This window comes from Oryctolagus cuniculus, chromosome X, assembly GCF_051225735.1.
Source record: "Oryctolagus cuniculus isolate XC-2025 breed Fujian yellow rabbit chromosome X, ASM5122573v1, whole genome shotgun sequence".
Classification (NCBI taxonomy): domain Eukaryota; kingdom Metazoa; phylum Chordata; class Mammalia; order Lagomorpha; family Leporidae; genus Oryctolagus; species Oryctolagus cuniculus.
This window is the reverse complement of record NC_142888.1, coordinates 131,108,259-131,124,265: the sequence shown is the minus strand read 5'-3', so window position 1 is coordinate 131,124,265 and position 16,007 is coordinate 131,108,259. Positions and strand designations below refer to the sequence as shown.

Genomic DNA, 16,007 nt, shown 5'->3' with positions numbered 1-16,007 from the left:
AGCGTCTGTGCCTAGGGGTTGGCCTCTGGCTTCTGGTGGTGGACAGGGCCGCATTGGCACCTCAGGAAGGAAAAGAAGGAAGCCTTCCCCTTGGTCGAAGCTTGAGGAGCCCTGAAGCCACACTGTGACCAATTAGGAAAAGGGAACCCCGACACTTCAGCCACCCACCCAGTCGGGTGCTCTTCCGTGTGCCACTAAGATGAGTTTGGGGAGCACTGTGGTGTTTGGTCGCTACTCTGACACCTCCCCTCTCTTTTCCCAGAAACTTGCCCTCCCTCTGCCCCCTGTCTGAGACGCACTCCCCTTCCTTCCCTACGGTAGCTCCCCTCGGCCTCATGGAGCAGGTGCTTCCACTTCCACATTATGATTGCGTTCTGATAGACTGCTTGGTTTCTTTCTCCGTGTTGCAGTGTGCTCCACGATCATCCTGGACAGCTCGAGTCCAGGCCTCTCGGGAGGACTCGCGGGGAGGAGCACAGCCCCCACCTGCTGTGTACCCTTTGCAGTCCTTTGGCAAAGGAAATCGGGGCCAGAACAGCGGCGGCAACAGCAGCCAGACGCCGAGGCCGCTTCTGAATTCCTCTTGGTGTGAGGCACTCGAGTCGCAATGGTTGCCAAGTACATCCTGTGTGACTGGCGGGGCCACTTATGGCCAGCAAAGGTTTTGTCCAGACGCGGCCCCTCAGCAAAAGCTAAGAGGAAGAGGGCGCTGTTACTAGCCGTTCAGATCCTCGGAGTCGATGAAAAAATCAGAGTGAAGAGAGCAGACGTGAAGGCCCTGACCACCTCTGACCTCGAAGCGGTCGCCTTCTCAGCTAGGACAATGCCGAAGGGCAGCATGCCACTGGGCCAGAAGAGGGGCTACAGAAGGGCCCTGAGAGCGGCCTGGGAGATGCTACGCAAGAGAGCAAGCTGGGGCCAAGAACAAAAAGCAAAAGCGCCAAAGGCGCTAGCACCGCCCCAAAAGACCAGACAGAAGCCAGGCTGCCCACTGGCTCGTAAAAGGCATAGGAAGCCGAGAAGGGCCCTGTGGACCAGGCGCAAGAAAAGTAAGAGGCCAGGACCGGAACCAGGGCCGATGCCTTCAGAGAGCGAGGATGCCTTCCTGCTGGGCGAGAAACTGCAGGAGCCCATGAGCGCCGCCCCTCCTGCAGCCGCTGTGCAGACCGAGGCCCCCCACAGCTCCAGTGTGGGCCAGAAGGTCCCGACACTGGCGAGCCCGAGAAAGAGAAAGGCAAAAGAAAAGCCAAAGGGCAAGAGAGGAAAGGCAGGCACCTCGGCAGTCGCATGCCTGACCCCCACGGTCGTGGAGGAGGGTGCTGGTGCCACCCAGGACCAAGGGGTTCCATCTCAGCCCCTTGGGCTACCCCGCGCTGAGCCCAGGGCTGTGTACAGAGAGGCAGAGGACAGCTGCCCAACGACCCAGGCAACGTCCTCAGAGTGCTCCGTGTCCACTGAACGTACAGAGGACTCTGGAGAAGATACCTCAGAGGCAGTCTCACAAGCGGCTAGGGTGCCCTTCAAAGACCATCTCCCAAAGCTGCGAATTGTCTTCCGTACACCAAAACGAAAAAAGAAGCTCCGGAAAGCAGCCCGTGACAAGGGGTCTCCCAAGAGCCGTGGGAAGACTGGCAAGAAAGGGGGAAAGGGACGAGTCACAGGACTCCTGACTCCCGGGGAGAAGCGCTCCAACAAAAAGCAAAGGCTGGTTGACAAAGGACCAGCCAAGGTCCCTAGAAAGGCTGGCAGGAAGGAGGAAGAGGGACCAGCCACAAGCGACACGGCTCTCCAGGAGACGCGTGCCACCAAAAAGCGAAGGCTGGATGAGAAAACACGTCCCGAGATCCGTGGGACATACAAGAAAGGGGAAGAGGAGCCGTCCACCAGCTCTGCAGCTCCCCGGGCGACACCCCGCATCAAAAAAGGAAGGCCGCCCCGCAAACGACCACGAAAGATCCCTGGCAAGGCGGGCAGGAATGAGGAAGATGAGCTAGCCAGTATGTTCATGGCTCTCCACATGTCGCCCCCCACCGAAACGCAGCAGCTGGTTAACAAACCACTCTCCAAGGTCCCTCGGAAGGGTGGCAGGAGAGCAGAGGAGGGAGCACCCACCACCCTCGTGACTCTCCAAGATACACAGCCCGCTGAAAAGCCAAGGCTGGAAGACATAGAACCACCCAAGATCTCTGGGGAGCCCTACAGGAAAGAAGAAGGCCCACATGCTAGCATCGTGACTCACCAGGAGCCGCCCCCCACCGAAAAGCTAAGGCTGGCTGACGAAGGACTGCCCAAGGTCCACGAGAAGTCTGACAGGAAAGGGGAGGAGGGAGCACCCAGCAGCTTCGTGGCTCCCCAGGAGATGGACTCCATTGAAAAGGCAAGGCTGGTTGACAAAGAACCGCCCAGTATCCATTGCAAAACTGACAGTAAAGGGGAAGAGGAGCCATCCACAAGCTTTGCAGCTTCCCAGGAGACACCCCCCATCGACACGGGAAGGCTCGATGACAAAGAAATGTCCGTGGTCCCTCAGAAGGGTTACAGGGAAGAGGAAGAGCAACCAGCCATTCGCATCATGACTCTTCAAGATACACAGTCCACCGAAAATGGAAGGCTGTTTGACAAAGGACCAACCAAGGTGCCTGAGAAACCTGACAAGAAACAGGAAGAGGGACCAGCCACAAGTACCATCGCTATCCAAGTGACACTTCCCACCCAAAAGCAAAGGTTGGAGGACAAAGTACTTCCCAAGATCCATTGGACTTACAAGAAAGGGGGAGAGGAGCCATCCACCAGCTTTCCAGCTCCCCAGGAAATGCCCCTACTTGAAACAGGAAGGCTGGAGGACAGACAACTTTGCAAGATCCCTGGCCAAGCTGCCCGGAATGAGGACGACAAACTATCCACTATGCTCATGACTCTCCACCTCTCGCCCCCCACCGAAATGCAACGGCTGCTTGACAAACCACTGTCCAATGTCCCCCAGGAGCGTGGCAGGAAAGAAGGAGAGGGACAAGCCACTATCTTCATGACTCCTCAGGAATTACCCCCCACCGAAAAACAAAGGTGGGTTGACAAAGGAATTTCCAAGACCTACAGTACCTACAAGAAATGGGAAGAGGAACCATCCACCAGCTGTGCAGCTCCTCAGGAGAAGCCCCTTATTGAAACAGAAATGCTGGACGACAAACGACAGAAGGGAAGCCTGGTTGACCAAGGACAGCCCAAGATCCATTCTAAGACTGACAGTAAAGGGGACGAGGGATCTTCCACGTGTTTTATGGCTCCCCAGGAGAAGTCCCTCATCAAAACAGGAAGGGTGGTTGACAAAGGACCACCCGGGATCCCTGGAAAGGCTGCCAAGAATGAAAAAGAGGGACCAGCCACTTTGAAACTCTTCAGAACTCCCCAGGATTTGCCTGCCACCAAAAAGCAAATGCCGCTTGACAAACCACTGTCTGAGATCCCTCAGAAGGGTGGCAGCAAAGGGGAAGGGGGACCAGCCACTAGCATCGTGACTCTCCAAGATACATGCCCCACTGAAAAGCAAAAGCTGGAGGACAAAGGATCACCCAAAATCCCTCAGAAACCTGGCAAGAAACAAGAAGATGGAGCAGCCACAAATGTCATGGCTCTCCAAGAGACATGCCCCACCGAAAAGCATAGGCTGGTTGACAAAGGACTTCCCAAGATCCATTGGACTTACAAGAAACGGGAAGAGGGACCACCCACCAGCTTTGCAGCTCTCCTGGAGAAGCCCCTCATGGAAACACAAAGGGTGGACAAAAAAGGACCACCCAGTATTCCTGGGGAGACTGGCAGGAAAGACGAAAAGGGACCAGCCACCATCGTTGTGGCTGCCCAGCAGTTGCTCTCCACCAAAAAGCAACGGCTGGTTGACAGACCACTGCCTAATATCCCTCATAAGGGTGCCAGGAAAGAGGAAGAGGGACTAGGCACTAGCATCGTGGCTCTCCAAGATACACAGCCCACCCAAAAGCAAAGGCTGGTTGACAAAGGACTCCGCAAGAAACCTCAGAAGGCTGGGAAGAAAAAGGAAGAAGGACCAGCTACTAGCACGGTGACTCTCCAGGAGCCATACATTTCTGAGAAGCAAAGGGTGGTGGAAAAATTATTTCCAAAGATCTGCTGGAAGTCCGATGAGGAAGCAGGAGAGGGAGCATCCACCAGGCTTGCAGCTCCCCAGCAGTCGCCCCTCACTGAAACGGGAGGGCTGATTGATAAAGGACCACCCAAGGTCCCTGGGATGAGTGACAGGAAAGAGGAAGAGGGACCAACCACTAGCACTGTGACTCTCCAGGAGTCACACATCGCTGAAAAGCAAAGGTTGGTTGAAAAATTATTTCCCAAGCTCTACTGGAAGTCCGACGGGGAAGCAGGAGAGGGGCCATCCACCAGCTTTGCGGCTCCCCAGGATGTGTCTCCTGCCAAAAAGAGAAGGCTGGTTGAGAAAGGACTGTCCAAGAAGTCTGGCAGGAATGGGGGAGAGGGACCATCCACCAGCCTTGCGGCTCTCCAGGATTCGCCCCCCGCCAACAAGCAAAGGCTGGTGGACAGAGAATCGCCCAAGACCCCTAAGAAGGCTATCAGGAAGGGAGAAAAGGGACCAGCCACACCGAGCCCCATCGGAAAGGGAGCGCTGGTGTGGTTTAAATTTCAGGAGCACCCGTACTGGCCGGCAGTGGTCAAGAGTGTCAGTGAGACAGACAAGACGGCCAGGGTGTTCCTGATTGAGGCCAGCCTGTGTCCAGAAAAGCGCGGCATTCGAGTTCCTCTTGCAAGACTGAAGCACCTGGACTGTGCAGGGAAGGACAAGTTCCTGAAGACAGCCCGGAAGGCGTACCCGGAGGGTGTGAACTGGGTCTTCTCCCTGATCACCCATTACCGAAAACAACTCGGCCGGGGCTCTTTCGTGGGCTCTTTCCTGAACTATTACACCGCCGATGTCAGCTACCGTATCAGGAGAGTCATCCAAGACAGCGAACTGGACATCACCTTCCCCAAAGTGGACTACACCGAACTGGAGGCCCTGGAAGATTCTGAGGAGACCGCCCTGCAAGGGATGCCATCCCACAATAAAATTCTCCCCGACCGCACGAAGGCCGCGTGGGACCGAGACAACCAGAAGCTGGTGGATTTCATCGTGAAGAAGAAGGGGGCCGACAGCCACCTCCTGGCCATCCTGAAGGGCAAGAAGCAGTCCAGGTGGCTAAGGTCATTTCTGAATTCCCACCAGTACGTGGTGTGCGTCGAGACATACCTGGAGGACGAGGACCAGTTGGAACTCGTGACGAAACATCTACAACAAGTCTACGAGCATATAGACCAGAGGTTGCAGGCTCTGGTCAGAGACAAAGTCAAATTCGTGCTGGAAGTCCTCCTGCCAGAAGCAATCATTTGTTCCATTGCTGCCCTCGATGGCCTAGAGTACAAGGACGCAGAAAAGAAATACCTGCAAGGGCCGCCCGTGCATTACCGCGAGAAGGAACTGTTTGACAAAAACAGCTTAAAGAGAGTGAGAAGGAGGCTAGCCTCCACGTGTGCTGCGAGCAGTTCTCTGGGCGCGCCTGGCCCTCAGCACGCAGCCTCCTCGTCATCTCAGTAATCAGGTGGAGCGCCACGTGGGCCCCTGCTCTACCGCAGGTGGACAACATGTGCAGCTGCTTTTGGATCCACCTCTAGCACTTGTGGGGCGCCACACTCATCCACCTTTGTCCTCCACACGCCCTTCACAAGCCCCTCTGCACGCATTTGCCTTGCCGTCCATGCTCGCACGGACAGACTCATCCAGACATTTTCCAAAGAAAAGGCCACGATTGTTCCCAGCATGTCTCTCTGACTGCAAGCAGCATTTCCGGAGAGGATGCATACTCTGATTTACACCGCAAAGCACTGAAACCGTCCGGGACGCAACCACCATCTTTCAGACCCTCGTGCACCTTCTCACAGAAACATCACCTGCGTTTCTCTTGGCGTTAGGCCTAACGCTGAAATGAACGAGTGGGTTCCTTCCCAAGGTAATTCCCGAGGTTTCCCTGCCGTGCCTCTTTATGCTTTGCTGTTTCTTTGATTTTTAGAAAATAGCCCTAAGAGCTGAAACTAATGACACAAACGCCTTCCCGCATCTCAGCCCTGCCCTCTGCTACCTTTTCCCGAGGCAATGCCGAGTGGCAGACAGAAAGCCCATCGGGCACCGGCACGCTGTCCACGTGTGAGGGAATAACATCTCGGCGGGCAGGAAGCACTCCACCGCCTCACGCAGGATGGCTCACTGGGCTTACCCGAAATCCTGCCCATGTGGTAGCTCTTCTTCCACAGCTGAAGCGTGTCCCGAGGCACACAGGTTCTCGGCTGACCTCGCGACTGGGGGCGGCTGGACCCTCTTCCTACAGCTGCCTGTCCCGGAGGATGGCGGCCCCGAACCTCCCGGTCACAGGCCCGCCTCTCCACACCTTTGAGTAGCGCCTGGCTGCCCAGGCGTGCTCCTACTCTGCTGGAAATTGCAGGAATCCCAGCACCTTGATCCGGATCCCGGATCCCGGATCCCCACCCTGGAATCCTCTGCCTGCCACCAACCCAGCTTTACCTCCCAGCTGACTCATTTAGCCAGCCCCGACAGCTTCCCACGGTACGAAGGCAGACCACCGAGTCATACCAGGCTGCTCGAGCAGGGGACAGCTGTGGCTTTTCACCTAAATGCCACCCTTGTTGGGACGTCATGAAGCACGCGCAATTGAAAGGGACATTCCACACCCCGTGGGTTCTTAGACTAACTTAAGCCAAGGCGTTTTGACAGCAAATGTCAGAAAAGCTGGTTTGTTTCGAAAACTTGGTGCGGAAACCAACATGAAGGACTTAAGTTGAACTTTACTGTGTTTGCTGTGTGTAGTTCTTACAGGGAGCCAGCTGTTCTCATGGAGACTGGTATCCATTCACGTGACGGTGTGGTATTGTCAGATTTGCAGAGTGTCTGTTTGCAACCACAATGAAATCCTTTTGTGTCTTAACCTAATATATGCTCCCTTGTGCTTTAGATTGTACAACATAGATGTAGTGTTTGTGAAAAAACTCACATGCACACACACCCAAAGAAAGTATAGTTTGGGAACCATAATGGTTGCTGTTGTCATGTTTGACTGCCCGTTCTGAATTTTCTCCTCATTCTAAATCAGTTTTCTTTCATGCTTCGTTTTGGAAGAGCTCCTTCTAAGCTGTATCAGGCCGGACTAGGGAATGTGCAGTGTGGCAGACAAAATCACATCCACTGCCACAAGTCCTGGTATCCATCTTTAGAATCTGTGCATGTTACTTCACAGAGCTGTGGGGATCTTCCAGATGTATTTAAAGACCTTGAGATGGAGCGGTTACCTTTGGTTATCCAAGTGGACCCAAAGTAGTCTCGAAGATCCTTACATAGGAAGGTATAGATCAGAGTAATAGAAGCTGTGCTGATGAAAGCAGAGTCAGAGACTTGAAGATGCTTATACTACTGACTTAGTCATAAAGACACAAAAATGGTCTGCAGGCCAAAAAGTGCAGGTAGACTGTGGAAGTTGCAAAAAACAAGGGGATGTTTTTTTTCTAGAGCCTCCAGAAAGAACATGACTCTGTTGACACTTGGATTTTAGTGAGAACTTTCCCAGACTCTGACCCCTGGAATGGTTGGAGAAACAATTTGTATTACTAGTACACTACATTTGTGGTAATTTGTTATGGCAGCCTTAAGAAGCTAATACAACTGAAAAATGTACAGTTTCATTGCTAGGGATAGCTGTGTTCTGGAAGCTTGGGTGCTGATAACGGCGTTCTAATGCCGGGGTGTTGTAGGAGGACTCACAGGGCACTGAGAAAGAGTCTGGCGCTGACATGGGCCAGCATAGAGTGTGAACCAGCTTCCCAAGAACAAAGCAAGAGTCCACAGACTAGGCTTGTTTTTTCAAATATATTACTTATTTTTTTGAAAGGCTGAGTTACAGACAGAAAGAGAGAGAGGGAGAGAGAGAGAGGGAGGGAGAGAGAGAGAGAGAGGCAGAGAGAGATCTTCCATGCACTAGTTCACTCCCCTAAATGGCCGCAGTCTCTGGAATTGGGCCGATCAGGAGCAAGGAGCCGCTTCCGGGTCTCCCAAGTGGGTGCGGAGACCCACATACATGGACCACCTTCTGCTTCCTTCCCAGGGGTACCAGTGGAGAGCTGGATCAGAAGTGGAGCATCTGGGACTCAAACTGCACCCACATGGGGTGTCAGCACCGCATGTGGTGGGCTTATCCACTACTCTACCTCACCGGCCCCAACTGGGTTATTTCTGAACTAAGTTCAAATCCAAGCTCCACCACTTAGTATCCATTTGACCTGGGCAAGTTGTGACACCTCTCTGAATACCGCTTTCCTTCTCTGTAAAGTGGGAATGTTGGTACCTTCTAAGGTGGTCATTAGGATGAATAAATCAAAATAATCACATATCTTTGGCGTAGTACCTAGCACATAAAACTGACAGAAGAGCAAACATACTGATTGTTATCCCCCTGGAATTGAGATGAGGAGCCCCAGGCTGAATAGGTCCCCTCTCCTTCCCCAGATCAGATGCAGAATGAGCTCCGAGTACATGCCTTGGTGGGTGTAGGCAGGAAATATGTTTGGAGTAAGTGGCTGCAGCTTGGGGACAGCAAATCTGGACGGGGGGGGAGGAGGCAGTTGTCCATCAGTCATGTTCTTCACAGCCCTGCAAATGGAGGGGAGCATCAGACTGAGACTTCATGTTAGCCAAGGCACCCATCTCTCTCCTTAACATCGCCGTTTATGCAGGTATTTGGTGCTGAAGCTCCTCTGCCATGTTGAGATTAGAGTGGATTTAGAGATTTCTGGAGCAGCCACAGCAAGTCCAGGGAATAGGTGTTCCCTTCTCTGTCTGACCCAAGAGTCCAGGGAGGCCTGCACAAACGTGCAGCTCTCCTCACAGGAACTTGAAGCAAAGTCTCCGTTGCTGGGGCATGGCTATAAACTCTGTTGGTCTAATCATGCAATCCAGATTGAAATGCAAAATTGCAGTACTAGATGATTAGATGGGTTCAGAGTCTGTTAACTCACGTCACCATAGGTCCTGGGATTGTCAGTACTATGCCCCTTCAAGGTCATTAGTGGACAGATTCCTCTCATTCTTCTGCTACCTAACTCAGTGACCCCCTGTGTCCTTGCTTCCTTCATGATGACAGGATGACTACTGTAGTCCTTTTGACACATACATCTGACAATGTCTGTATGATGAAGGAGGAACAAGAACCCTTCCACCAACACATGCCCCCATGTCTCACATTCCAGGCCTTTTATGGAGGCCAAAAAGAACACGCACATAATATATAAGACCATATTGGCCCTGAAAAATTGCAACTGCTTTTTTTTATAGGTAACTTATCTAAAGTCAGACGGCTAATAAAGTCCTTTTTATTCTGAAGATGTATTTATTTGAAAGGCAGAGTCAGAGAGGGAGGGAGGGAGGGAGGCAGAGAGAGAGAGAGAGAGAGAGGGAGAGAATGATATATTCCATCTGAATGGCTACAATGGCTGGGACTGGTCCACGCTGAAGCCAGGAGCCCAGAGCTTCTGGGTCACCCACATGGGTGGCAGGGTCCCAAGTACTCAAGCCATCCCCCACTGCTTTTCCAGCCACATTAGCAGGGAGCTGGATCAGAAGTGTAACAGCTTGGATGCGAAAGTGGCACTCATGGGATGCCAGTGTCACAAGTGGTGACTTATCCCACTGCATCAGAACGCTGGACCCCCTATTGTACTTTATATAACGGTTCAAACCAGTCAGTGTTGTGGTACAGCAGGTTAACCACTGCTTGCAATGCCTGCATCCCCATATGAGTGCCAATTTGAACCCTGGTTGCTCTGATTCCAATCCAGCTCCCTGATAATATACCTGGGAAAGCAGCAGTTGATGGCCCAGGTGCTTGGGCCCCTGCCACCATATGGGAGACCAGGATGGAGTTTCAGGGTCCTGGCTTCAGCCTGGGCCAGGCCCAGCTGTTGTAACTGTTTGGGTAGTGAAGCAGCAGATGGAAGATGTCTTTCTCTTTTTCTCCATTTCTCTCTCTCCCTCCCTTTCTCCCTCTCTCTCTCTCCCTCTCTTTCTCTCTGCCTCTCTCTCTCTCTCCCCTCCCTCCCTCCCTCCCTTCCCCCTTAGTGTGAATATCTATTGATGCTAAATCTGGCTTGAAGATTTAAGTGGAGGAATGATAACATTCACAGGACTTTTCTCTAGCGTGTGTCTTCTGGCGCTGTATCAGGGACGTATTCTGGCTAAAGCCTTTCTCATATTTCCTACATTGATGGGATTTCTCCCTGGTGTGTGTTCCCAGACGTTTGTTCAGGTGTGAGCTCTGGCTGAAGGCTTTTCCGCATGCTTTACGTCTGTGAGGTTTCTCTCCAATGTGAATTTCCTGATGTTCAAGAAGATGTGTACTTCAGCTAAAGGCCTTCCCTCACACTTTGCATTCATTCATTCAGCTTTTCCCCCGTGTGTGTTCCCTGATGCTGAATAAGCCCCGAGGGACCACTACAGACTTTCCCGCACTCGCCTCACTTACGTGGTTTCTCTCCTTTATGAACAAAAAGATATCTGGAAAGGGATGAGATATCAGTGAAGGCCTTCCCACAATCGTCGCTTTAATAGGGCCTCTCTCCAGTGTGGATCCTGCGATGCTGGCTCAGGTGTGTGCTGGGGCAGAAGGCCTTCCCGCACACAAGGCACTCGTAGGGCGTCCCCCCAGAGTGGACGGCATGTGCTGGGTCAGGTGCATGCTGTGGTGAAGTCACTTCTTCCCTGCATGGGTCCTCAGGGGCTGGCTAAGGGACAAGCTCTGGCTGAAGGCCTTCCCACAGAGACTGCTCTCATAGGCCTTCTCTGCAGTGTGGATCTGCTGGTGGTCAAGGAGGTGAGCTCTAAGTAAATGCTTTCCCACACCCATTGCATTCATACAGCTTCTTGCCAGTGTGAATGCACAGTGCTCAAGCAAGCGTATGGCCCGGCTGACAGCTCTTCCACACTCATTGCTTCAGAAGAATTTCTCTCCGGTATGAGTGGCCTGATAGTCAATGAGCAGTGAGCTCTGGCTGAAGACCTTCTCACCCTCACTGCATTTAAAGGGCTTCTCTCCTATATGAAATCTCGGCTGTCTGATCAAGGATGAGTTCTGGCTGAAGGCCTTCCCACACTCGTGGCAGACATGGGGTTTCTCTCTGGTATGAGTTCTGTTGTGCTACACAAGCCCCGAAGGGCCATGGCAGCCTCTCCCCCAGTCAGACATGTAGAGGATTTCTCTCCTCTGTGAATATGTGACGAGTGAGTGAGGAAGCATCTTTGAAGGCGCTTGCACACTCATGGTGCCCGTAGGGCTTCTCACCAGTGTGGGTCCTGCGATGCAGGCTCAGGGGTGTGTGTGGTGGAAGGCCTTCCCGCACTCGAGGCACTCATAATGCTTCTCCCCAGCGTGGATATGCGTGTGCTGGGTCAGGTGCATGCTGTTTGTGAAGGCCTTCCCACACTCACTGCACTCGTAAGGCAATCTGTGTGGATTCTCTGGTGCTCAATGAGCAATGAGCTCTGACTGAAGGCTTTCTCACACTCATTGTATGTAAAGGGCTTCTCTCCTGTATGAGACTTCTGATGCTTTCTAAGTGACAGCCCTAGTTGAAGGCCTTCTTATAGTCCTTGCATGTAAAAGGCTTTTCTCTAGTGTGAATCCTCTGATGCCTAACGAATGTGCAGTTGTTAGGAGAGGACTTCCTATGGTCATACACTGCCAAGGTGTCTTTTCTACACACAAACCCCGCTGAGTAATCCTTCAGCTCTAGACGTGGGGTCAGGCCTCCTACATAACTGCCACAGGTAAGAAGACTCTCTCCTGTAGGAATTAACTGCTGTGAAACCAGGATTGACTGCAGACTGAAGCTTCCCTCAAAAGCACTGCATTCATCTGGGCACAGTTTCTCCTGTGCGATCCTGCTGCTTGTTCCCCATGTCTCTCTAAGTGGCCCTCACATCCCCAAGTCTCATGCGACATGGAGTTCCAGTGACCATTTCCAGCCATTCTTTCTGTGGTCGATCCTTGGTATGAGCCTTCAGAAACTTCCTGCTGGGAAACTGACTCCTTAGTCTCACGTCTGGTGACCCAATCTGAAAGCAAATACAAAGGTGAGAGTTGGGCCAGGACAGTGCAATGGGAAGCATTGACTCCAGAGCATTCATGCTGTCAACAGGCAGGCAGATGATGGGCAGGTGTCACAAGCAGTAAACGCCAAGGAGAGTCTGGCCAGGTCACAGGGCAGCTGGGAAATACAGGGACGGGCAAGGCTACAGAGAAAGGCGGAAGATGACAGGGCACAATAGAAGATGATCCCAGGCCAGCTTCTTCCCTTCCAGTGTCTCCCTGTCCCAATCGATCCTGTGTATTTGTCAGTTTAGAAAACTAACACCTCAGAGGTAGAGGTAGAATTTTCATCTCTTACTCTGTTTTTTTTTTTAGTGAATTTTGTCTTTTATAAAAGGAGTGCGCAGAAAAAAAGAAAGGTGTTTTGACTTTGCTGGTAAAGATTTTGGAATATGATTTATAATAGTGTAATGATAATATCTGGACGAAAGACAGGGAATTGATCTCTGAATTTTTTTAAAGTGTGTTTTACAGGACAATCCTTAAGCTAATAAAAAATAGATTTTGAATAGGCTGAAGAAGAAAATAACACTGGCCAATCAAATACTATGCTACTTGGACTATATATAGGGCAGAAAAATAGTGCCCAGTTATTTTCTAGTAACAAGATGAGAGGAATAGTTCAAGGCCCATCTTTAGCCTTCATCTGCCTACATACCAATACGTAAAGTAATGGGGACAAGACAGTTGCACTAAAACTGCTTACGTGAACAGTGTTTAATTTAGCATCAGCTGAGATTTCCACAGAGCCATACAGAAATACATAGGGCAACAGAAGGGGCCCTAGGAACGTGTGAGTAACGGCAACATCAGAACTTACCTTGGAATTGGTAACAGTGGGGAAAGAAGACAAAGGTGATTTTATACAGTCAAGCCATCCTACCTCCCTCTGCTCTTATCACCAGCTTCTGGGACCTTTTCTGACCCTGCCCCTACTGCCTCCTATTGCCAGGAATCTTTATCTCTTATGAACTCCCAAACGCCTTTGTAACTCCCCCATGAAATTCTTCACTGCCTACCTCACATTATTTTATCCTGGAGAGTAGGAGCTGTGTTAGAGTCCCACATTACTCCACAATACCTAGCATGTAAAGGTGCTTTTGAAATCTTTGAATGAATAAAAAAGTCTGAGGAAATGGTTGTGATCCCATAATCAACCAATCTAAAAGCAAATCTGTCAGGAGGAATGGAAGAGTCTGCACTACAGAACTCTGAAGATTCCAGTGAAAAGGGAGAGGGTGTGCACTTAGGGAGTAATTTTGGCTGCACTGGGGCATTCGTAAGACATGTGCAATGGAAGAAGAGAATAGCACATGACTCCTATTCAATGTGGCGTGTGGCTAGCTTTCTTCCTTGGTCACCACGATATCATTCACTCCAGGAGCTCATCCCACCTCCTTGTCAGCTCCATATCACTGCCCTGCACTGGTTTCCCTTCCTGTCTCCGAGACTCAGCCCTTAGATCCTCTCGCACGAAGAGTGATCATGCTCTATGTCATGGCATACACACACACTGACTCCTCCCAAATTTCTCCACCTTGTCTCTGAGAACTGCCTCGTGTGTCCAACTGAATGCTTGACACTTCCACTTGAATGTCCAAAAGACATTGTAAACTTCACATACTCAAAACTAAATCCTATTCCTCCCACAGATTCCCTATCTCAGTTATGTGAACTTCATCCTCCCAGTTGCTCAAAGTCGCTCTTGATTCTCACATGCCCCAAATCTGATCTGCCAACAGATATGTCCCCTCTATTTTCAGAATACCTCTAGAATCTGGCCACCACTGACCCCCTCCATAGCTATCCTCCTTCTCCAAGTCACCATCTCGTCTCTTCTGGATTACTGCAATAGCACTCAAACTGGTGGCCCTGCTTCTGTTGTATTGCCACCTTCTCGCTCACCACACACATACACGTACACACCAATCCTCACAGCAACCCAGATATTTTAAAATATCATGGCTGATCAGCCACTGGTCGGCTCAGAACATTCCCCCTGGCTCGGAGAGAAAGCCCTGGCCTTTGCATTGATGCCAAAGACTTGGGACATCAGGATACCCCAGTGGGGTCTTAAGTTCATCTCCTTCCATCTCAGCTGCACACCCTCAGCTTCACTCCCACTGGCCTCACTGCTTTGCTCTAGTGTATCAGATGCCCTCCTTCCTTAGCATTCACTTACAATCCCCTATAATATGGGATTTTTGTTTGTTTCATTTTTTTATTTCTTTTTTTTTTTTTTTTGACAGGCAGAGTGGACAGTGAGAGAGAGACAGAGAGAAAGGTCTTCCTTTTCCGTTGGTTCACCCCCCAATGGCCGCTGCGGCCGGCGTGCTGTGGCTGGCACACCGCGCTGATCTGAAGCCAGGAGCCAGGTGCTTCCCCCGGTCTCCCATGCGGGTGCAGGGCCCAAGCACTTGGGCCATCCTCCACTGTACTCCCGGGCCACAGCAGAGATCTGGACAGGAAGAGGAGCAACCGGGACAGAATCTGGCGCCCCGACAGGGACTAGAACCCGGAGTGCTGGCACCGCAGGCGGAGGATTAGCCTATTGAGCTGCGGCGCTGGCCTGTTTGTTTCATTTTTTTAGAAAAATAAGATTTATTTACTCAAAAAGCAGAATTACACACACACACACACACACAGGGAGAGGGAGAAGGCGAGGGAGAGGGAGAAGGAGACAGAAAGGGAGAAGGAGAGGGAGAGAATCTTCTATCTGCTGGTTCAGTCCCCAATTGGCCACAATAGCTGTGGCTGTGCTAGGCGGATGCCAGGAGCCAAGAAATCTATCCTAATCACCCACATGAGTGACATGGGCCCAAGCACTTGGGTCATCTTCACTGACCCGGTGATGTTTTGGGGGCTGCGTGAGGCTCCTTGGGGACTGTGCTCTGATGTTGCCCCCTGAGTTAGTTGTGACTCAGTTTCCCAGCCTGATGTGACATTCCCTTCAGTGTTTCCAGTGTCCCTTGACTTCCTGTGTGGGCCATGGGTAGGGCCATGCCCGGCTGGTCAGGGGACCCCTGCAGTGACTGCGTCTTATCCTGGCGAGGGGCAGATCCTGGGGCCCTCGGGTCGGGAGAACAAGACGGGAGGGCCCTGGTGTGCAGGGCAAATGAGGAACCCTGGAGGAGGGAGGCCCGGGACCCATAGCCTCCAGTGGCTGTCAGGAGTTACCCTCTATGTCATCGCCCCTTCTCTTCAATGGTTGTAGTGTTTCTGTTCAATAAAGCTTGTTTAATGTTCCAGCTGTCTCCCCTCTGCTGTGGGTGTCTCAGGGGGCGGTGGGCTGGGATGAGTGGGCAACAGTGGCCACGTTAGCACTGGGGTACGTGCTGGGCAGCATCTGTGCCTCAGGGGCTGTGGGGTCCTCTGGGCTGGATGCAGCCTGGTGACTGCATGCTAGTGAGCGTGGGTACGGGCTGGTTCCATTCCAGGTGCCCTCGGGGTGCCCCAAGGAATCACTGGGTTAGATGTTCGAGGGTGGGCTGGGTACATCTGGTGGGACCCCGGATTTGACGAAGGCTTGTAGGCCTTGGAGGCTGCTGGTATGCCTCTCGTGACCTGCTACCCACCACCCCTCTCCAGCACCACCCCTCTTTGTCTCTTAGATCCCAAGGCTGTGTTTTAGAGAAACTAGTAGCCATTCCTGGCAGGCCTGTGAGGGCTCAGGCAGCCAGCCACACAAGTCAGTAAGGCCATGTTTGCAAATCTAAGCTGGCAGATACAGTCAGAGATGTGCCCTAAAATAGCCCAGGCCTGAGTTCAGGTGCCCTT

General features: G+C 51.9%; 1 protein-coding gene across 1 annotated transcript in view; it reads left to right on the top strand.

The window, feature by feature from the left end:
• Positions 1-7,098, top strand: part of LOC149119763 (uncharacterized) — a 41,129-nt gene extending 34,031 nt beyond the window's left edge. Inside the window, exon 4 of the mRNA XM_089324607.1 lies at positions 411-7,098. Within this exon, the coding sequence (XP_089180733.1) occupies positions 608-5,623 (5,016 nt within the window). The 5' untranslated portion in view covers positions 411-607 and the 3' untranslated portion in view covers positions 5,624-7,098. The remainder of the gene's footprint in view (positions 1-410) is intronic.
• Positions 7,099-16,007: the final 8,909 nt, after the last annotated feature.